Here is a 23123-nt window from a genome sequence, read left to right as displayed (position 1 = left end):
CTGTGCTTCAGCGTCGCACAGCGTTTTCTGTTGCTCACTTTACCTTGTTTATGCACCGTTTATTGAGCTTTCTTCTGAGATGCATAACAATAGCATTTCCCTGATGCGTCCATCAGAGATCAGCCATGATCATGCAGCAGCTCTGGGCTGCTCCATCTGCATGATCTCAGGGAGAAATCTGAGTTAAAAATGACTCCAAGGTTCCTCTCAGTAGAACCCAGAATGAGCAGGAATGTCTCAAGATCTACAGAACACAACCCAGAAACTGTTATGTGATGTGCTCATTAGACCTCCGACCTCCTTGGTTCAGTACCAGATACTCTTGATCATCCTCATCGAGCCCAGGAGGGTGTCTCTCTCCTCGTATTGTGGCAATGTTGTGAAGGACAACACAAGCAGCTATAATGTCACATGCCCTCTCTGGACCGACCCTGAGGCCACATAGACACTGGAACCTCGCCTTCAGGAAGCCTAATGTCATCTCCAGCTTGGCCCATGACATGCAGTCACAGTAGGCAGGGGAGGCGGGGCCTCACATCACCTGACAATACCATAACGTGACTAAAAAAACATTAAAAAAAATTTATTTCTGTCCATTGATTTGTGTTATATGTGTTATAAAATATATTTTATCTATAATTTCAATTAAAACCGGAAGTGAGGCTTCAGCGAGGGGAGCCTCAGCCCCGATGCTGAAACTGTCAGTAAATGGGCTGATACAAGGCGTAATCCGTTTCTGTTTCACATTTTGTCTCCAGTATAATGTTTGTAGCCTTCAGACGGATTTATTCTACACCATGACTTTGTATAACCTGCCTAATGTGTTCATTGATGTTTTTGTGACGTTTTTACTTTTCTGCGCTAAAACTGACAGAAATAACCGGTCTGTGCCTCATCCAGAAGGGGACACTGCTCCCACCCTGGTAGAAAACCATTTGTGGGGATACCCTGCGTTAATCAGGTGTCATCAAATAGGGCAGTGAAGGGTCCCTTCTGTCCCCCTCAGCAAGTCGGCCGTCAGTAGACTGTGGTCAGATTGTGGGTCTAAAATTGGACGCACAAATGATCTCCAGTCGGAACCATCTTTACAGCAGCTGTCTGCACCCACTTCAGCATTATTTGTTTCTTGTTGTTTGGAAATCTTGTACTAAAATGCCAATTTGTTGTGTTTTAGATGACCATCGACAAGATCTCATCATTGAAATAAGCAGATAGACCAGTGCCACAGGTGATTCCATCCATGAGGTGCAGAGATACCTGACAAAGTGCAGTATCACCAGGTCCCAGGATCCTATGAGATACTGGGTACTGGGTGACTCAAAAACAATCTATCCAAACCTTCTCCAGCTGTTCTTACAATTTCAGTGCACTCATCTGTGCCATGTGAATGGGTCTTTTCTGCAGCTGGAGAAGTTGTATCAAAAAAGTGTAGCAGACTGAATTTTAAAACTTTTATTTTTAAATAAAATTTAAAAAAGCATCCTCATTCACATGTTCACTTAGACATTCACGTTATAATATATCTTCACTTCATCGACTGTATCTAAAAATATTAATTTTAAATTAAGATATGAAATAATACCATATAACATATAATGGTTTAAATTATATTATTGTATATATCAGATCATGAAATCAGTGTCAGATGAGTCTGTCAAGTAGGTTGCCTGTAGGGATTTTTAAGGTCCACCAGGTGTCAGTATTCAGTGACACAGTATCGACACAGTATCAACAGAGTTTTGCAACGTGTCGAAACGCTTCATGACGCCGTAAATGCCCATCACTACTGTTCAGAGACCACTGGTAAAGAACCTCGGAGACTGAGCAGTTCCCTGAGGTGTCTGTGAGCTGCCTGATCACTGTTATCGGATGTTTAGATGTTGTCTGTTTTAATTCTTCAGGACACATTGGTCGCGAGTGTCCATGAGATTACCTTTGTACGTCAGTTGTGCTTAGACCCTACAGTAGTTATTTTTTACTGATCAATCATCAGTGAATATTTCTTTAAAAATAAAAAAAAAGACTTTCTTTAAAAGTCTTTAAAATTTCAGTATGTTTCCATACGACGTTAGGTCAATATCATTTCCACTACAGTAAGTTTCACGGCTTCTCAGTGATTCTTCTTCTCAGTGATCCAAACACATTTACCATAAACATTGGAAGAGTCGCGCACTGATTGGACCACAAAAAGTTACTGGACCGCAGTCGGTTCGATGGGACGCCCCCACCAGCTCTCCCAGACTCCCCAGAACCATCCTGATGTCACTATAAAATAAACACTAAACTCACTTCTGGTTTTGAATCTCAAAAGTTGAGATTTTGAGTCATGTCTCAACAGCGGAATAGTAAGAAAACTAGACATTTACAGCATATTACAGTTATTATCTAAAAAATCTCTGCATGGATTTTAATGAACTATATTGATGTGAAGAGAGTTTCTAGTAATTACTGATTTTTACCCGATTGATTGAAGTTGTTTTATTTGTTCACTCAGCTGAGACGGGACGACAGAATAACAAGGAGGTGACACATGATGTGACATTCAGCTTCCGCGCCGCTAGAGGCGCTCCTGGGACTTTTGCTGTGGGTCTGTGTTTGAGTTTTCATTTCCTGTTTAATTAGTTGACCCACCTGTTTGGTTAGTATTTAAGGGATGTCCCTTTGTTAAGACACCTTGTGTACGAGGTTGTAGCTGGATGCTACACCAAGTTACGTTTCAAGAGAGGAGAGTTTATGGAGTGATGTTCCTTGGTTTCTTTTAATGTCCTGTCACCATGTAAGGTTTGTGAGTGTCTTATGTTTCATGTTTAGAATGTTGCCCGTGTTTTGTTTAGCCTGTTTGACAGTGCTGTTGTTTAGGTGTTAGTTGTCCTGTGTTATGTATTGTGTTCATGTTTAGGTACTTTACCCATTTTGGAGCGTTTAGTATTAGTAGTGAGTTTAGGTTATTAAATGTTTACCTGCATTGCAGTGATTTTTAGTTCCTCCCTTTTGTGTTGAATTGAGTCCTGCATCGAAGTGAGTTTATGTTGTGATTGTATTTAATAAACCTTTTAATGTTAATCATAGCTTCTGTGTTGGGTCGTGCATTTGGGGTCTTCCCTCTCCTGTGTTCCCTGCGACCTGGTCTGCCGGTTGCGGCCAGGTGTCTGTGTGAGGGATTACACAGAGCTGTGTGCTGGAAGCACGTCGGCCGTGGTGCCTGAAGCCTCCGCTCAGTGTGAGCGCGTTCTCCTCCCGGCTCAATGAGAGCCGCAGTTCTCCCCGCTTGGAGCGGGTGCTGTCACCGTCTCTCTCCACCACATCCCCTCTCCTGCCCAGGGTTCCGTCAAAGCCCCGCCGGTTCAGAACCGACAGGGGCGAGTTCGTAACACGTGTAACGTGTAACAGACCAATAGTTACTCACTACAGTAGCCGACTACCACTATGTGAAGCAAGTGTGAGCCTCGTACCCGCTGACGCCTTAGACAAAACATCAGCACAGCAGACAGACGGAGGCAAAACATTATGGAGCCAGAGAACAGAATTAATGTGGAGGAGTTCTGAACCACCTGCAGCTCCAAACCCAGGGCATCAGAGGAAGAGGTCGGTCACGTCCAGCACACTGTCCGGTTCCTTTTTATGTCCTTATGTCCTACATAAGGACATAAAAATAGCACAGAGTTTGCACAAATATTGCACATAGGAAGTTTTTCTACATTAACCACTGATACATTGGGTGAGTTTATGGCCCAGGAGGTAGTTAACAGTTCTGATTATACAGCATGAAAAAATGTTGAATGAATCGTCCATTGACTCTGATGTTACACATCTGTCCTTTAACCTGCTTGTTTGTCTGTTGGCCTTTCACAGTCCTTTCTGATCCATATTCTTCAATTAATTTGCGTATCCACAAATGAAATAAATATATAAATACATCATTATTAAATTCTTTTCAACACATGCTTTAATTTTTGGAGGCAAAACCACATGTCAGACGAGACTCATCTCAGGACATTGACCCACTCCTCTTTGCAGATCCTTCAAGTGATTAATGTTTTGGGCTCATATTTGGCAACGGGAACCTTCATCTCCCTCCACAGGTTTTCTATGGGATTAGGGTCAGATTCAGGATGGTTTATTTGTCATAGGCAGATTAACGCTCAGTCAACAATGCACGGACCAACTCCCTCTTAAAAATAAATACAATAAAAAAGCATTAAATAAAAATCATGTCAAGTTCAAAATGACATGTTCAAAAGAACATGTCCTTTTGTTTACATGTTTGCAGGTGTGGTCAATATACTTATTAATACTAACATATGATTAACATGTGATGCGTTAAGCAGCCTGACAGCCTGGTGGCAGACACTGTCTGTCAGTGTGTCCAGTCAGGCCGCTGTAACGTCTACTGGATGGTAGCAGTGGAACGGTCTGTGCTGGGTCACTATGGCTTTAACGATGCTGCTGGCCTTTCATACTGTAGGCACCATCTGTGACAGATGTCGCTGATGGAGGGCAGACTGCGTCCCATGTGTTCTGCACCACTCTCTAGTGGGTTCTGACTCAGTTCCCGTACCCACCATGTTACAGCCAGTCAGCAGGCTCTCAGCGCTGCACCTGTAGAAGCTGGTGAGGATGCTGGTGTTCATGCTGAACCTCCTCAATCTGCTCAGGAAGTACAACCACTGGCGAGCTGTCCTGACCACGGTGTGTGTGTGCAGTGACCAGGACAAATGCTCTGATGTGGAGGCCAAGGAGCTTAAAGCTGTGGACCTGCTCTACTGTACCTCAGGACTGCCACTGTGGATGCAGGTGTGTCTGACTCTGCTGCTCCTGAAGTCCACTCTGATCCCTTTTGTTTTGATGACATTGAGGTAGAGGTTGTTGTCTCCAGTTAATTTCTTTACAGGACGATTTCCACTACAAGATTACACCATTTTCCTCTTTCCTCCAACCATTCTGTATTTATGCCTTTTTCCCCATTGTGGCACAAATAAAGGTATTCTATTCTATTCTGGTTTCCTGAGATGACTTTAGTTGAGAACTGGTTCTTCTAACCAGGGTCTGAATGTTGGACCAAGCGGTGAACCTCCAGGTTATAATAGACCGTTGTCAGCTGCGTGCAGTCGTGACTTCCTGAGGGTTCTGGGACATTTTTTCTTTGTTGGGACAAAAAAGACAAGAAGCAGCAAAAAATCAACAAGTACAATAAGAATTAGGTCAGATGAGGCAGCAGCTGGAGCTCTGAGCCTGTGTGGACGCGTTTCAACCACAGTCTGGACTCTGTAGAACATTTAGGCTGATGTGGTGATGGACAGTTTGCCCTTAAAAGTAGTATATAAATAATATAAACTGTTCTTGGTGAATGGTTTCTTTGTTTTTTTTAGCCCATTCTGAATAGTGATGTCAACCTGGAAGATGGTAGTGGTTGGGTCTGTTTGTCCCCCAAAAAATAAAATAAAAAGACTTTTATATTAACGTGTTTGTGGAGAGACACAGAATCAAAGTGTCCCACTGAATATTGGTGAGACACCTCAGAGTCCAGACACGACAGGAGACAGAACCACTGACCAAACAACACTGATAACACGTTGCTTAGCAACACAATCATCAGTCCTGTCAAACATTAGCGTGTGGATGTGAGGACTAACCTGATCGCGTGTGTCGTCATAGAAATGTACATCATTGTACTGGACGTCTGTTTGAGTTCTCTGGACCTGAACAGAGTCAAAACCACAGTTAATGTCTGATTGGTTTTCTCAGTCGAGCCTGACTCACTTCCAGCACATTTGTGGGTTTCTCCGCCTCCTGTCTTCTCAGTTAGAGAAGCTGCTCTGTTTGGCTGAGGGAGTGAGACTGACTCGTACAGAACAGAGGATTCTATATCTTTGCTTCATAAAGTCTTGAGTTGCTCCATGAGCGTGTTTAGGGTTCTCTGTGCAGAACATCTACATGTCGGTTCTCATCCTGCCTCCAGCAGTGACATCATCAGCCTCAGTGAGTCTGTGGCGTTGCTATGGCTGCAACAACCAATCCATCTTATAGATAATAAAATGAGTTGTCAACGATCATCTGCTCAGATCACAGTGGAGCCTGACAGCAAAATAATGCAGCAGGAGACGGAGAAGACTGTGACAGAGAAACTGAGACGGACCTGTAACAACGCTTAGCTGGAAATGCTAAGCGGTTGTGGAAACGTTTCTGAATGATGATACCAACAATTCCAATGATGATCACAGACAAGATGGAGACAACAATGCCAATGACTCCTGTCAAACACAAACACAACAGATCAGCCTGATGTACGACATGTCAGTGAATGAAGTGATGCTAGAACTCGTCTTACGACTCCGATCCTCCGGCTTCTCCTGGTTCCTTCCTGTGTAGTTGGGTCCACAGGTCTCTTCCACGTTGACTGGTTCAGCCTTGTGTTCAGCGGGGTTGGCAGCCACACATCTGTAGGAGGATTTGTAGTCCTGCTCGTGTACAGTGAGCGACAGAGACGGAGCCGAGCTGTTCTGCTTCACCACCTCGTCATCTTTGTACCACAGCAGAGTGGTCTCCTCAGCGTTGACCACCTCACACAGCAGGACGCAGCTGTCGGAGCCAAGTCTGTTCACTGTCGGAGCCGAGACGGAGTCTGGAAGGAACGTGAGAATGAGACCACAACCTGGATCCAGAGCCTCCAATGATGATTTAGCCTCTAATCAATGTGGCTTCATCACTGTCACGTGTATCTGTACGTTGGTAAATGTAACGTTGACGGTGGCATCAGTGAGTCTGAACCCTCAACGTTATCGCTCTGTATTTGCCTCAAACCGTCAACGCTCCCCCTAAACTACAAAGTTTGAGAACCACACTGTCAGAGCACATTAGAGAGAAGACATGTTTATAATCAGGTTCCTCTTGGAAGAATCATGAACCCTGACTGTAAACTAAATGAAACACGCTTCTATTGATCCACCAGGCGAGAGGAACTGTGGTCCATCAGAGTATTGGGCAAAGCTCTGCCTCATCACAGGAACCAGATCCAGAACCTCTCTAACCTCAGCGCTGTCAGACCGACCCATGGGTTGGAGCAGCACCGTAAGCAGTTCACTAAATACATCAGACATGATCATGTACTGGTCTGGGTCCATGACAGCTGGGAGGGAGAGTCACAGTGGAGCCTGGAGCTGTTGCTACAGCAACAAGAACTAAAGCAGGTGCTGCATCATCACAGCAGCAGGTTCTGTTCTGTCACAATGACTGACAGGCTCTGACTGTGAGGTTCAAGCCTGGAGCACTGATTATTGTAGCTTTGTCCTCCATGATCCAGTGGTGAATATTAAAAAAACCTGCATCAGACGTGCCCTCAAACCTCAAGACCAAATCAGTTCCCTTCAACAACCAGGACTTCAAGTTACAAACAAAAAAGTCGGTTCCTCAGAACCAGAGTTTGAATAAATACCGTACGGCCCAAAGATGACAAACAGCAACTCCTCTAATGACAAGAGTCAAAAGATTAAACAGAAAGAAGAAACTCAAGGTGGAGCATGTCATAGATTCACAAATCACAGAAAATCCAAACAATTAATCCTGACAGTTTGACATAGTGGTCATCTCATAAAACCCACACACACATATTTATAAAATCAGTTGTACAAAAGCAGAAATGTTCATCACCAGCCATCCATTTTCCAAACCGCTTAATCCTATATGCAGGGTCGCCTGTCCCAGCTGGCTATGGGCGAGAGGCAGGGTACACAGAGACAAACAACCATTCACACATGGTGTGATGATCTACATCTGGAGAAGGAGCTCAGAGCTCAGACTGGAGCAGTTTGTTCACAAGGAGTAAAACACCTGCTGACGGTGCAGAAATTGCAGTGACAGAACCATCGTTTTCATCCAAACCTGTTTAAAATTATTGTTTTCAAAAGCAGTGTCTGATTTTAATTGGTTCATTTCCAGTGTTTTTTAATTTATTACTTTTGTCAGTTTCAGGTTATTTCCATTACTACGGTGGATTTGAGAGGAACCTCTCTACTACTACTACTTTGTACTTTAAGTACTTGGGTGTCATTATTGATGATGGATTGTCTTTTAGGCCTCATATCGAGTCTCTTGTGAAAAAGTTGCGTTTGAAATTAAGTTTTTACTTCAGAAATAAATTGTCTTTGTCTTTCCATGTAGAGACTTGTTGTTGTAACGTTTCTCCCTATGTTGGACTATGGAGATCTTTTGTATATGCATGCTCCAGCATAGTCTTATGCTCACTGGATTCAGTGTTTCATGCCTCTTTGCGCTTTGTAACAAACTGTCGAGCACGAACCCACCATTGCGATCTGTATTCTGGTGTTGGATGGCCAGCTTTAGCCACGCGGCGGCTCTCACACTGGTACAGGTTTATACAGTATATAAAGGACTTGTTGGTTTACTTCCTTCATACTTAAGTGTGTATCTTCAGCATCAGCCTGATGGACCTCATCAATTACGTTCTCAGGATGTCTACACACTGATTCTTCCATGTGTCAGAACAGAGAAAGGAAAAATGTCTTTCCAGTATCGTGCTCCAACAGATTGGAATTCTTTAAAGAGAACTTTCAAACTGCAAACTCTTTGGCTCATTTTGATTCCCTTCTGAAAGACCTGGAAATGCAATCATTAACCTGTCATTGTTTCTAACTATGTCTTAACATTTGTAACTAGTTGTTCCATGTAAAATGCTGTGTGTGTGTTGTTGGAGCCTCTTAGCCAGGACTCCCTTGAAAAAGAGGTCTTTGAATCTCAATGGGACTTTCCTGGTTAAATAAAGGTTAAATAAAAAAAAAAAAAAAATTGTCCACGTGTTGCTGTCAGATGTAACTTACCAAACACGCTGAGTTTATAAGCTGTGACACCACTTCCTTTAAGGTCAACAGTATAAATTCCTGAGTCGTTTCTCTGCAGGTCTGTTATTGTGAAGCATCCAGTTCTGTCGCTCCACAGAACTTTGTTCTCAGACATTTTCTCAGTTATCTTCATTTTCCCATCAACCACAATGGCTACAGTCTTTGTTCCATATAAAAAAAATCCCAGATCCAGCACAGGTTCAGGCAGAGTGATGCTTCCTCCCACAGTTCCTGTCAGGTTCTTCTCAGCAGTAGATGGGGTTAAAACTGTGAAATACACAACAACAGACAGAGACTCACCAACAGACAGTAACGAGCTCAATGGAGGCTGACGTCAGGAACCATTTAAAGATTTTCTCTCAGTAACAAACTACACATTTACAATACATCAGGGTTACACATTTATCACCAGTACATCAGTACACACTAAGAAATCAGAGTAGAGGAATGTACCTAAAAAGGTACACAAACCTGTGACCCCAGCAGAACTGCACCAGTACCCAGTACTGTACTATTGCTGACTGTCAGCAGGTGTTTTGTACCTTTACAAATAAGCAAAGGTACATTATTGTCAACTTAAGGGCCATTTCTGTATCTTGTGGGGTACTGTTGTACTAAAAAGGTACACAATTGGGTACTTTTGTACTAAAAATGTACGCAATTGGGTACTTTTGTACACCGTAAAGGTACTGCTGGGACAACAAAGCATACTTTTTAGGTACATGACTGTACTTTGATTCTTAGTGTGAAGCTCACAGTTTGGTTCATCTCTGTCAAAGTGAATCAAAGTTCATCACAGTTTTACAGACGTTCTGTCTCTGTGCTCCTTTTCTCCCACTTCAACCTCCTTGATCACATTGTGTTTATCATTGTGTTTCCACTCATACAGACTTATTTGTGTGACTGTAGCACCAGCAGTCTGACATTCAACTACTTCAGTCTGGACAGGTGGAGTCCAAGTGTCTGTTTCCTGTAGCTGAGGGCATCGTAACTGATTGTTTACTGTAAATAGTTGTTTTACAGTTTTACATTAACACAATGAACAGATCAATGGAAAACCTGGTGCTTCTTTCACAGATAAACCAAAGTTACTGCTGTTATTATTACTGCTTTGGTCATTAAACTGCTGTTATTTTAGATTATTTTTATGTGTCAAATATTCCACAGAATGTCCTGTTGACACATAAACGAGACCTGATGTTTTTAAACAATAATAATTATTAGAATAATATTTTTAGTATCACTTTAGTTTGTGCTAATTGAGCTTTTCTGTTTGAGCCTCAGGCAGTAAATAACTCATGTCCCCAGATGAGACGTTTCCATCCTCTGTCCTCCGTCTATAAACTAAACATACTGTATAAAAGCCAGTGGGACGTGTCAACGGTCCTCCTGCTGTCTGAGCAGATGGACGTGTTGTAGTGACGGAGCCATGACAGTAACAGTGCGGTGCATCGTTAAAGTATCGCTTCGGATGATCGCCTACCTAGAAGCAGGAGCAGAGCTCGGACCTGCGCCTCCATCTCTTCACGGACGCAGGTCTGAACCCGCTGCTCATGACGAGTCCACCTGAAGCCGAGCTTTATGGTCCTGAAGCTTCCGTCTGGAGCTTCTCTGTTTTCTATGACATGGAAACAGAAAGATTGAAAACTGACAAAACAAGGGCGGAGTCTGAGAGCCCGCTTCCCGAAACATGAGCCGCTCCGAGACAGTGATGGGAGGTTCGGTTCTTTACAGATTCGGCTTTTGGCCTCGACTCTCTTAAAAGAGTCGGTTCTTGTTGCTTTTATCACTCTGCACCTTATAGTTTAGCATGATTTAGCAATATGTTTCTAAGCATTTGTTTATTCCGTGTTTTCATAAAGACCACTTTTCTATTTAAAAAAACACAGTCACCACTGTTTAACATTTAGAGCAGACCTTTAAATTAACAATTGAACACAGAACACAGCAAACTAATCAGATTTCGCCCTCTCCTCTTCAGCCTCATGCGTGGATGGCGGTTCTTAGTCTGTGCAAGTTCGTTGTTGACGCTGCTCTGACACATATTTGCATTTTACGCGTGGACGCGAGTTCGGGCTGTGGACCAAGACTTGACTGTTTGGTGTCGACGCACAGATCCATGTGGATCAGAACCAGAGCACGGTCGTCCCAGTCACTCTGATCATCTGAGGTTCTGAGAGCAAACCCGTCCATCAGGGTTCTGGAGGCACAGAATGGAACAGAGCTCAGAGCTGCATGTTCTGGTGAACACCAGGCTGATACCACGAAGCAGCTGCTGTGGAGCCTAGTTCCACTGCAGACACAGACCACACGCCTCTTCCTGTCACTGGGTGCAGACTGGTGCACAGTGTGTGTCCAGCAGAGGTCTACCACATCTCCTCGCACAGACATCATCGGCCGCTCGCAGCTCACGCTCACATCACGAACCAACAACCACAGGACGCTTTGTGTCAGGTTCCCAGGCTGCATGCGACTCATAGACGGCAGCGTGTGGAGGAACCAGGTCAGCGCTGACGCTGACACTCTGCTCTTAGCTAAATGTTGTACAACAGCTTCAAACGCATCCTGGGCCTTTGTCTGCAACAAGAGTTAAAAAGAGTTACAGGCAAAGAGTTGTGTTGTGGTAGTTACATTAAAGTCACAGTAGTCTTTCTATTGATAAGTAGTGAATTATGTTAAATATACAGTAATCACAAACAAAAACTCTAAATACAAAACACAGTGTTAACTCCACACAGGTCTTTATTCTGGTTCTATATGTTGAATTCAGGCTTTTAACATGAAAATCACAGTACGTTTTGACTGATCCACTCATTGTTCTGAATTTAGATTTTGTGTTTTGCCTGTTAGTGAGTTTGCCTGTTATTGGATGCCTCCATTGGAACCTGGTAATCAGGTTGTATAAAAATAGAAACTGCGTTTTTCAGGTGTTTTTATGACACAACTGAGGTTTTGTGTAAAAGCAAATACGTGAGAAGCAGCTTGAACTGCTGCTTGGTCTGTGGCTCCACAGTAGGAAGACGTTCCTTTCATTCTTTTTTGTTCATGTGTCATTGATAAGAGGAGCGTAATTGATGGACTGGATGCACTTTAAGTTAGTAGTTAAGTACATTTGCAGCATCGCCCACTATTCATATTACAGCATACGTTATTTCAGCAGACCAGGATTCCTAAAAAATAAAAGCTTGAATAAGTGAATCATGCCAGTTATACAGCTCCACCTTCACCTGTTCTCCTGCGTTGAGCTCAGAAAGAGCTAAAGAGAACAGAACATGAACCTCCAACTCTTTATTGTGCTTCACCCGCCCACACACACACACACACACACACACACACACACACACACACACACACACACACACACACACACACACACACACACACACACACACACACACACACACACTGTGTCTATGAGAAAGCTGACAATGAGCCTCTGATGATCTGCTTCTTACATTACACCCCCTCCCCCCTCGCTGCCTACTGTACAGTACGTACTGTATTGTTGAGCGGCCTGCATCATCATAATAAGTGACAAGGCTTGAATAAAACAAGTGATTTATTATTAATTTCTAAACTAACACATTTAGTTTAACAGATATGTTTAACTCAGGCTCAAACACAGACACCAACTGTAAACTCATGAAGACTGATGATGTGGAAGTACATCCTGCTGCTGAACAAACAGTGGCTCATCAAACACTACGTAACCGACAGAAGTTAAAGAGGAAGCACAACGCTCCCTTTTATGAGCAGCAACAGAAGGCGGCTACTGGACCACAAACCCTGATAAAAGACACACACACATGCTCAAACACGGCCAGACGTTGTAACTAGAGAGCACTGATGCAGTGGAAAAGCCCCTCCTCATCTCAGCCAGCTGTGTGGGAGTCCACTGTGACCTGTCCACTGTGGGGAGGCTGCAGGAAAACTACTGAATAAACAACTAGAGGTTGTTGTTTTATACAGATGTGAGCGATAACAGTGGGTCCAGACACAGTTTCTCAACTGTCAATGTTAGTTTGTAAAAGATACAGTTGTTGTGGTTTAAATTGTAGTGTTTTAAAATGACACAATGACCACATTCCAGTTATTAATCTGAACATATGGAGCTGTCATTTACTTTACTAGTGGTCTGTTTGAAAGGAGCAACTGTCGTCCAGGAAACACAGCAGCCGTTACAAACATTATAAGTGGAGCCTGATATGAACACAGAGACTAATATTTAGAGTTCTCTGTTTAATTCATTGCCTGATCTCCTCCATCAGAGTTTAGTAACTACATGTGTTCCTTTAGGCCGGCTCACTGACTGCAACCTGGTGACGGCTGGTTCCATTAGAAACAGAAAGACAAAAACGGACCCTGATGTGGTTCAGAGTCGAACTATGCAGAAATAATGGACAAGCTCACACACGTTACAGGCTTGTTGAGCTGCTTCTGAGCTGCACCTACAGTGAAACATTTGCATGAGCAAATTCTGCCTGACAGCTCTGATAAAGTCTGTGTTCTGTCACATGGAGATTTGTGCCGTAAATAGAGGAAGCGCTTTTTACTTCAAAGTGTGATTCTGTGCTGGAGACCAGAAGCAGTTGAAACCCATCAGAGTACAGAGTCTGGTCTGCTGCTTCGTCCTGGAGGCGTGTCACCAAATGTAGGATGATGGACTTCTGTAGGATTCTGGTTCGACCTGTTCCAAAATTATCCTGGTTTATTGTTTGCCAAGTCAGCATAAGAAGCAGCAGCTCAGTCAACCTGGTGTAGATAGTTGACATGTACATGTACAAATACCATAAAAAGAAAATGTGTCTCATTTTCTTCTCATTACTGGTTTTACCACCTGCAGCCTACCCCAGCTATCTACGGGCCAGAGGCGAATACACCCTGGACAGACCGCCAGTCCATCACAGGGTGAGGATTAACTTCTCCTCAACCATCACAATGATGCATGAAGTGACATAAAAACCTGCCTGGTCGTAATTGCTGCTCGCTTTCTTTCTATGAGGATCCTGAGTCTCACTCTGCAGACGGCTTTAAGGTGGTGCTGCCACCATGTGGTGAAAGGATGAATTACCTGTCTGTGCTTCAGCGTCGCACAGCGTTTTCTGTTGCTCACTTTACCTTGTTTATGCACCGTTTACTGAGCTTTCTTCTGACATGCACAACAATAGCATTTCCCTGATGCATCCATCAGAGATCAGCCATGATCATGCAGCAGCTCTGGGCTGCTCCATCTGCATGATCTCAGGGAGGTCATGCAGATCCCACCTCCATTGGGCCCAGGAGGGTGTCTCTCTCCTTGTATTATGGCAATGTTGTGAAGGACAACACAAGCAGCTATAATGTCACATGCCCTCTCTGGACCGACCCCGAGGCCACATAGACACTGGAACCTCGCCTTGGCCCGTGTTCACAGCTGATTCCATCCATGAGGTGCAGAGATACCTGACAGAGTGCAGTATCACCATGTCCCAGGATGAGATACTGGGTACTGGGTGACCCAAAAGATAATCTAATCCATCATTCACATGATCACTTAGACTTTCACGTTATAATACATCTTCACATCTACACTTCATCGACTATATCTAAAAATATAAATTTAAATTAAGATATGAAATAATACTATATAAAATAATGGCTTAAATTATAATATTGTATATATCAGATCATCATAGAGTTTTGCAATGTGCCGAAACGCTTCATGACGCCGTAAATGCCCATCACTTCTGTTCAGAGACCACTGGTAAAGAACCTCGGAGACTGAGCAGTTCCCTGAGGTGTCTGTGAGCTGCCTGATCACTGTTATCGGATGTTTAGATGTTTTAATTCTTCAGGACACATTGGTCGCGGGTTATTAGGGAGAGTATTTTTTACTGAATTCAGTGAATATTTCTCAACGTACACAAATTGTATCACTTCTTTAAAATTTCAGTATGTTTCCATGCGACGTTAGCTCAATATCATTTCCACTACAGTAAGTTTGACGGCTCTTCTCAGTGATCCAAACACGTTTACCGTAAACATTGGAAGAGTCGCGCACTGATTGGACCACAAAAAACAAACGGCGGTTACTGGACCGCAGTCGGTTCGATGGGACGCCCCCACCAGCTCTTCCAGACTCTCCAGAACCATCCTGACTGTCACTATAAAATAAACGCTAAACTCACTTCTGGTTCTGAATCTCAAAAGTGTAATAGTAAGAAAACTAGACATTTACAGCACATTACAGTTATTCTCAAAAAAATCTCTGCATGGACTTTAATGAACTATATAGATGTGAAGAGAGTTTCTAGTAATTACTGATTTTTACCCAATTGATTGAAGTTGTTTTATTTGTTCACTCAGCTGAGACGGGACGACAGAATAACAAGGAGGTGACACATGTTGTGACATTCTTCTCCTGGGACTTTTGCTGTGGGTCTGTGTTTGAGTTTTCATTTCCTGTTTAATTAGTTGACCCACCTGTTTGGTTAGTATTTAAGGGATGTCCCTTTGTTAAGACACCTTGTGTACGAGGTTGTAGCTGGATGCTACACCAAGTTACGTTTCAAGAGAGGAGAGTTTATGGAGTGATGTTCCTTGGTTTCTTTTAATGTCCTGTCACCATGTAAGGTTTGTGAGTGTCTTATGTTTCATGTTTAGAATGTTGCCCGTGTTTTGTTTAGCCTGTTTGACAGTGCTGTTGTTTTAGGTGTTAGTTGTCCTGTGTTATGTATTGTGTTCATGTTTAGGTACTTTACCCATTTTGGAGCGTTTAGTATTAGTAGTGAGTTTAGGTTATTAAATGTTTACCTGCATTGCAGTGATTTTTAGTTCCTCCCTTTTGTGTTGAATTGAGTCCTGCATCGAAGTGAGTTTATGTTGTGATTGTATTTAATAAACCTTTTAATGTTAATCATAGCTTCTGTGTTGGGTCGTGCATTTGGGGTCTTCCCTCTCCTGTGTTCCCTGCGACCTGGTCTGCCGGTTGCGGCCAGGTGTCTGTGTGAGGGATTACACAGAGCTGTGTGCTGGAAGCACGTCGGCCGTGGTGCCTGAAGCCTCCGCTCAGTGTGAGCGCGTTCTCCTCCCGGCTCAATGAGAGCCGCAGTTCTCCCCGCTTGGAGCGGGTGCTGTCACCGTCTCTCTCCACCACATCCCCTCTCCTGCCCAGGGTTCCGTCAAAGCCCCGCCGGTTCAGAACCGACAGGGGCGAGTTCGTAACACGTGTAACGTGTAACAGACCAATAGTTACTCACTACAGTAGCCGACTACCACTATGTGAAGCAAGTGTGAGCCTCGTACCCGCTGACGCCTTAGACAAAACATCAGCACAGCAGACAGACGGAGGCAAAACATTATGGAGCCAGAGAACAGAATTAATGTGCAGGAGTTCTGAACCACCTGCAGCTCCAAACCCAGGGCATCAGAGGAAGAGGTCGGTCACGTCCAGCACACTGTCCGGTTCCGATGGCTCAACCAGTCAGACAACAACAGCAGCCATCACTTCCCACAGTGCACGACTTGGTGTGTTTGCAGAAGCTCAGCCTGTGTTGTAGCTATAGGAGCATCACACCTCCTGGAGAACTGACCTGATGCAGGGGTTGAACCTCAGATTCTTCATTGCTTATACTGCTGCACCTGAATGACTGGATACAACCACACCACGACCACCATAAGAAGAAAACCTTTAATAGTCCCACAGTGGCAGAATTGTGTCACACAACAGCACGATTCAGAGAAGGAAAATAAAAATACAGCAGCAAGAATTAACACAGTGCAACAATATACAGGTGGGTAGAGTGAGTATGGAGTAATGGGAGGGTTATTGCATATCACATAAGGACATAAAAATATCGCAGAGTTTGCACAAATATTGCACATAGGAAGTTTTTCTACATTAATCACTCATGCAGTGGGTGAGTTTATGGCCCAGGAGGTAGTTAACAGTTCTGATTATACGGCATTAAAAAATGTTGAATGATTGGTCCATTGACTCTCATGTTACACATCTGTCCTACAACTTGCTTGTTTGTCTGTTGGCCTTTCACAGTCCTTTCTGATCCATATTCTTCAATTAATTTGCATATCCACGAATGAAATAAATATATAAATACATCATTATTAAATTCCTTTCAACACATGCTTTAATTTTTGGAGGAAAAACCACACGTCAGACGAGACTCATCTCAGGACTTTGTCCCACTCCTCTTTGCAGATCCTCCAAATGATTAATGGTTTGGGCTCATATTTGGCAACTGGAACCTTCATCTCCCTCAACAGGTTTTACATGTGATTAGGGTCAAATTTAGGATGGTTTATTTGTCACAGGCAGCTTAACGCTCAGTCAACAATGCACAGACCAACTCCCTCTTAAAAATAAATACATTAAAAAAGCATTAAATAAAAATCCCTAAGAACGTGTCCTTTTGTTTACGTGTTTGCAGGTGTGGTGAAGGTACTTAATAATATTAATATGATTAACATGTGATGTTAAACAGCTAAACAGTCTGTGCTGGGTCACTATGGCTTTAATGATGCTGCTGGCCTTTCATACTGTAGGCACCATCTGTGACAGATGTCGCTGATGGAGGGCAGACTGCGTCCCATGTGTTCTGCACCACTCTCTAGTGGTTTCTGACTCAGTTCCCGTACCCACCATGTTACAGCCAGTCAGCAGGCTCTCAGCGCTGCACCTGTAGAAGCTGGTGAGGATGCTGGTGTTCATGCTGAACCTCCTCAATCTGCTCAGGAAGTACAACCACTGGCGAGCTGTCCTGACCACGGTGTGTGTGTGCAGTGACCAGGACAAATGCCCTGATGTGGAGGCAGAGGAGCTTAAAGCTGTGGACCTGCTCTACTGTACCTCAGGACTGCCACTGTGGATGCAGGTGTGTCTGACTCTCTGCTGCTCCTGAAGTCCACTATGATCCCTTTTGTTTTGATGATATTGAGGTAGAGGTTGTTGTCTCCAGTAGATTTCTTTACAGGAAGATTTCCACTATAAGATTACACCGTTTTCCTCTTTCCTCCAACCATTCTGTATTTATGCCTTTTTCCCCATTGTGGCACAAATAAAGGTTTTCTATTCTATTCTGGTTTCCTGAGATGACTTTAGTTGAGAACTGGTTCTTCTAACCAGGGTCTGAATGTTGGACCAAGCGGTGAATCTCCAGGTTATAATAGACCGTTGTCAGCTGCGTGCAGTCGTGACTTCCTGAGGGTTCTGGGACATTTTTTCTTTGTTGGGACAGAAAAGACAGTAAGAAGGAAGAAATCAACAAGTACAATAAGGACTAGGTCAGATGAGGCAGCAGCTGGAGCTCTGAGCCTGTGTGGATGCGTTTCAACCACAGTCTGGACTCTGTAGAGTATTTAGGCTGATGTGGTGATGGACAGTTTGCCCTTAAAAGTAGTATATAAATAATATAAACTGTTCTTGGTGAATGGTTTCTTTGTTTTTATTAGCCCATTCTGAATAGTGATGTCAACCTGGAAGATGGTAGTGGTTGGGTCTGTTTGTTCCCCAAAAAATAAAATAAAAAGAGTTTTATATTAACGTGTTTGTGGAGAGACACAGAATCAAAGTGTCCCACTGAATATTGGTGAGACACCTCAGAGTCCAGACACGACAGGAGACAGAACCACTGACCAAACAACACTGATAACACGTTGCTTAGCAACACAATCATCAGTCCTGTCAAACATTAATGTGTGGATGTAAGGACTAACCTGACCCCGTGTGTCGTCATAGAAATGTACATCAGTGTACTGGACGTCTGTTTGAGTTCTCTGGACCTGAACAGAGTCAAAGTCACAGTTAATGTTTGATTTCTCAGTTGAGCCTGACTCATTTGTGGGTTTCTCTGCCTCCTGTCTTTTCAGTTAGAGAAGCTGCTCTGTTTGGCTGAGGGAGTGAGACTGACTTGTACAGAACAGATGATTCTATATCATTGGCTTCATAAAGTCTTGAGTTGCTCCATGAGCGTGTTTAGGGTTCTCTGTGCAGAACATCTACATGTCGGTTCTCATCCTGCCTCCAGCAATGACATCATCAGCCTCAGTGAGTCTGTGGCGTCACTATGGCTGCAACAACCAATCCATCTGACACATAATAAAATTAGTTGTCAACGATCAATTGCTCATGTCACAGTGGAGCCTGACAGCAAAATAATGCAGCAGGAGACGGAGAAGACTGTGACAGAGAAACTGAGACGGACCTGTAACAACGCTTAGCTGGAAATGCTAAGCGGTTGTGGAAACGTTTCCTTATGATGATACCAACAATTCCAATGACGACCACAGACAAGATGGAGACAACAATGCCAATGACCCCTGTCAAACACAAACACAACAGATCAGCCTGATGTACGACATGTCAGTGAATGAAGTGATGCTAGAACTCGTCTTACGACTCCGTTCCTCCGTCTTCTCCTGTTTCCTTCCTGTGTAGGTGGGTCCACAGGTCTCTTCCACGTTGACTGGTTCAGCCTTGTGTTCAGCGGGGTTGGCAGCCACACATCTGTAGGAGGATTTGTAGTCCTGCTCGTGTACAGTGAGCGACAGAGACGGAGCCGAGCTGTTCTGCTTCACCACCTCGTCATCTTTGTACCACAGCAGAGTGGTCTCCTCAGCGTTGACCACCTCACACAGCAGGACGCAGCTGTCGGAGCCAAGTCTGTTCACTGTCGGAGCCGAGACGGAGTCTGGAAGGAACGTGAGAATGAGACCACAACCTGGATCCAGAGCCTCCAAACTAGGATTTAGCCTCTAATCAATGCTGCTTCATCACTGTGACGTGTATCTGTACGTTGGTAAATGTAACGTTGACGGTGGCATCAGTGAGTCTGAACCCTCAACGTTATCGCTCTGTATTTGCCTCAAACCGTCAACGCTCCCCCTAAACTACAAGTTTGAGAACCACACTGTCAGAGCACATTAGAGAGAAGACACGTTTATAATCAGGTTCCTCTTGGAAAAATCATGAACCCTGACTGTAAACTATATGTAACTCGCTTCTATTGATCCACCACCTGAGAGGAACTGTGGTCCATCAGTATTGGGCAAAGCTCTGCCTCATCACAGGAACCAGGTCCAGAACCTCTCTAACCTCAGCGCTGTCAGACCGACCCATGGGTTGGAGCAGCACCGTCCTAAGCAGTTCACTGAACACATCAGACATGATCATGTACTGGTCTGGGTCCATGACAGCTGGGAGGGAGAGTCACGGTGGAGCCTGGAGCTGTTGCTACAGCAACAAGAACTAAAGCAGGTGCTGCATCATCACAGCAGCAGGTTCTGTTCTGTCACAATGACTGACAGGCTCTGACTGTGAGGTTCGAGCCTGGAGCACAGATTAATGACACATTCAGCTGATCATCTATCGTCTCTCAGTCTTTTTCTCTTCTTACATATGTTTCACCTTTTCGTTCATCTCTGTAGGCACAACAAGCAGGAACTAAACAGGACTGAACAAAACCGGAAATGAAGAGAAAGTAAAACTGCAAATGGCAAAAACACTACGATTCATGACAGAATGGACCCATATGGTACCGACCAGAGAACCTTCAATGCACAACTATCACCAAGGAAATAAAACAAACAGGCCAAGTAGGAACCAAGAACAGCGCAGGCAGGAAATGGATTCAGTTACATGGGTCACTGCACAATGCAGGATTAACAAATAAAATACGGACAATAAGGTTCAATATTCTAACAAATGAATAGTAACATCACAGCCACAAATGAGGAACCTGCCTGAACGTACTTCCTCCAAAGCGCCTCACACAAAAAGACAGATAAAACAACAGCCAGAGGATTTGAAGCTTCTGCTTCACTAGCGTTTTGCCAACACATCCTCATCCTCTATTAATAGTCATTAAGGTAATTTGGCTCTGTCCTAGTATTCCCCACGTATAGTTTGTATTCTTTTTGCTTTCTCTTACTAATAGTTAAATGTTCACTGAACATCATTTCTACTATTTGCTTTCTCTTATTATAAATTTAACAACAGTGATTCTGTTGTGACAGTTTGTTGCTGGGTTTAAGTCAGTTTGGGTCCAGGTTTAATTTCACGTGACGTCCTGGTGTGAGGATACAGAGAGAGGAGGTCAGGGCACAAGATGGTTTGTTGATGCAGCAGAAACGTTAGAAAGGTGAGAACAACAGAAATAAGTCAATTTTACACTGTTTATAACAAAAAAGTCTTGCAACAACAATCAAACAACTTGCTTCACAAAATAATCTGATGCCACATTAGGTTTTTTAGCTTTTCTGACTTTCTGTATGCGACAGAGAGGAAACTGATGACAAATGGAAGAGATGATACGAACGCTAACAAAGAGCCCAGAACGCTAAAGTCAACTCAAGGTCAAGGTCCATCTGTGTCAGATTAAACCATCTGTGGTTGTTTGAGCCAAAGTGACTTCATGGAAGACGGACACATCATTAAAGAGGCACAACGCATGGGACGATCAAGGCTTCTGGAGAGAAATGTGCTGCCTAGTGTCAGAGAGTGGTCTCAGTCACGGGTCCAACAGGACCATGACCCAACACACAGCTACAAGCACCCGAGAATGGACCAGAGCACAAACTATGAGCCTGATCTACATCTGGAGAAGGAGCTCAGAGCTCAGACTGGAGCAGTTCATTAACAGAGAGGAACCAACTGCTTTGTCCACGTGTTGCTGTCAGATGTAACTTACCAAACACGCTGAGTTTATAAGCTGTGCTGACACCACTTCCTTTAAGGTCAACAGTATAAATCCCTGAGTCGTTTCTCTGCAGGTCTGTTATTGTGAAGCATCCAGTTCTGTCGCTCCACAGAAGTTTGTTCGCATACATTTTCTCAATTATCTTCATTTTCCCATCAATCACCATGGCTAGAGCCTTTGCTTCATATATAATGAATCCCAGCTCCAGCACAGGTTCAGGCAGAGTGATGCTTCCTCCCACAGTTCCTGTCAGGTTCTTCTCAGCAGTAGATGGGGTTAAAACTGTGAAATACACAACAACAGACAGAGACTCACCAACAGACGGTAACGAGCTCAATGGAGGCTGACGGAGCCATGACAGTAACAGTGCGGTGCATCGTTAAAGTATCGCTTCGGATGATCGCCTACCTAGAAGCAGGAGCAGAGCTCGGACCTGCGCCTCCATCTCTTCACGGACGCAGGTCTGAACCCGCTGCTCATGACGAGTCCACCTGAAGCCGAGCTTTATGGTCCTGAAGCGGAGGCGTTGCGTCTTTATTCCAATTACACAGAAACAAAGATTGAAAGCTGACACAAGGGCGGAGTCTGAGGACCCGAACATGAGCCGCTCGAGACAGTGATGGGAAGTTCGGTTCTTTACAGATTCGGCTTTTGGGCTCGACTCCCTTAAAAGAGTCGGTTCTTGTTGCTATTATCACTCTGCACCTTATAGTTTAGCCTGATTTAGCAAATATAAATGGTTTGTTTGTTTCTAAGCATTTGTTTATTCCGTGTTTTCATAAAGGCCAGTTTTCTATTAAAAAAACCACAGTCACCACTGTTTAACATTTAGAGCAGACCTTTAATTTAACAATTGAACACAGAACACAGCAAACTAATCAAATTTCGCCCTCTCCTCTTCAGCCTCATGCGTGGATGGCGGTTGTTGTTGACGCTGCTCTGACACATATTTGCGTTTTACAAAGTCCGCACTCAGGTTTGCGGATTTTCTCGTTCGCTACAAAGCATCGGTTCTGGAACGACGTCACTAAGAGACAGCTGATCGTTCGGATTAAAAACACGACGCGTGTTTACATTAATGCTGCCTGTGTCATCAGTGTTGAGCCATTACGAGGTTCTGTTACACATGTAACATGATTAAATCAGCATCAGCATCGGTTCGGTTCAGTGCAGAACAGCTGCTGTACCTGATCAGTTAAACTGTGAATCCAGTCTAAAGAAAGTTCTAATCATGATTTAAACAAGGCCTCGTGTCACATGAGGATCATTGACTTCTCCATCAAATCAAACGTTGTTCACTAATGTTACTTATTATCACTATTGGTTTATAAAGCATCATCCACTGGGTCTCACTGGTATTTAAAGTGTTTGTGTCCTAAAGGTAAGAAAGAGTTAAACTCTTTACAGACATATTCAGTCCTTCTTCTTTGTCTACAAAGCAACCAAATCAGTGACTGGTTCTGGTTCTGTGGACGCGAGTTCAGGCTGTGGACCAAGACTTGACTGTTTGGTGTCGACGCACAGATCCATGTGGATCAGAACCAGGGCACGGTCGTCCCAGTCACTCTGATCATCT

The 23123-nt window shown here is 43.8% G+C and overlaps 2 protein-coding genes and 1 long non-coding RNA gene across 5 annotated transcripts in view; 1 reads left to right on the top strand and 2 right to left on the bottom strand.

Moving 5' to 3' along the window:
• Positions 1-622: 622 nt before the first annotated feature.
• Positions 623-23123, bottom strand: part of LOC121201641 (uncharacterized) — a 25424-nt gene continuing 2923 nt past the window's right edge. Inside the window, exons 2-7 of one of the 2 annotated variants that reach the window (XM_029143569.3) lie at positions 21956-22079; positions 21539-21829; positions 19247-19540; positions 19055-19169; positions 18567-18632; positions 623-3634 (exon numbers count right to left, since the gene is read on the bottom strand). In XM_029143569.3, the coding sequence (XP_028999402.2) occupies positions 3628-3634; positions 18567-18632; positions 19055-19169; positions 19247-19540; positions 21539-21829; positions 21956-21992 (810 nt within the window). In that variant the 5' untranslated portion in view covers positions 21993-22079 and the 3' untranslated portion in view covers positions 623-3627. Of the gene's footprint in view, positions 3635-16505; positions 18075-18566; positions 18633-19054; positions 19170-19246; positions 19541-21538; positions 21830-21955; positions 22080-23123 lie in introns of those variants that run through there. The other variant, XM_029143552.3, reaches the window with a different exon arrangement.
• On the bottom strand, positions 3929-10499 carry LOC114851797 (uncharacterized). Of its 2 annotated transcripts, none has more exons than XM_041070014.2 (6): positions 10339-10499; positions 8835-9122; positions 6329-6622; positions 6137-6251; positions 5634-5699; positions 3929-5141 (listed from the first exon to the last, which is right to left on the bottom strand). In XM_041070014.2, the coding sequence occupies exons 1-6, from the start codon at positions 10373-10375 to the stop codon at positions 5036-5038; spliced, it is 906 nt and encodes a 301-aa protein (XP_040925948.1). In that variant the 5' UTR covers positions 10376-10499; the 3' UTR covers positions 3929-5035. The 2 variants fall into 2 exon arrangements, with proteins under 2 accessions (XP_040925948.1, XP_055362435.1); XM_055506460.1 differs by having other exon boundaries at positions 3929-4087.
• Positions 10755-14930, top strand: LOC129603775 (uncharacterized). The gene is made up of 3 exons (XR_008693983.1): positions 10755-11358; positions 13699-13763; positions 13858-14930. It is a non-coding gene; the product is annotated as an uncharacterized LOC129603775 (long non-coding RNA).

This window comes from Betta splendens, chromosome 1 (assembly GCF_900634795.4).
Source record: "Betta splendens chromosome 1, fBetSpl5.4, whole genome shotgun sequence".
NCBI lineage: Eukaryota > Metazoa > Chordata > Actinopteri > Anabantiformes > Osphronemidae > Betta > Betta splendens.
The sequence above is the reverse complement of the archived record's forward strand: the minus strand, read 5'-3'. Positions and strand labels throughout refer to the sequence as shown.

What these genes read in the sequence shown, in the direction of transcription:
- LOC114851797 (XM_041070014.2), bottom strand. Translation starts at nt 10,375, where the DNA reads ATGGAGGCGCAGGTCCGAGCTCTGCTCCTGCTTCTAG. An exon ending in GAAGCCGGAGGATCGGAGTC is followed by an intron (nt 6,252 to 6,328) that starts GTAAGACGAGTT and finishes TGTGTTTGACAG; the next exon opens with GAGTCATTGGCATTGTTGTC. An exon ending in CCAGCTAAGCGTTGTTACAG is followed by an intron (nt 5,700 to 6,136) that starts GTCCGTCTCAGT and finishes GACTCTGTTCAG; the next exon opens with GTCCAGAGAACTCAAACAGA.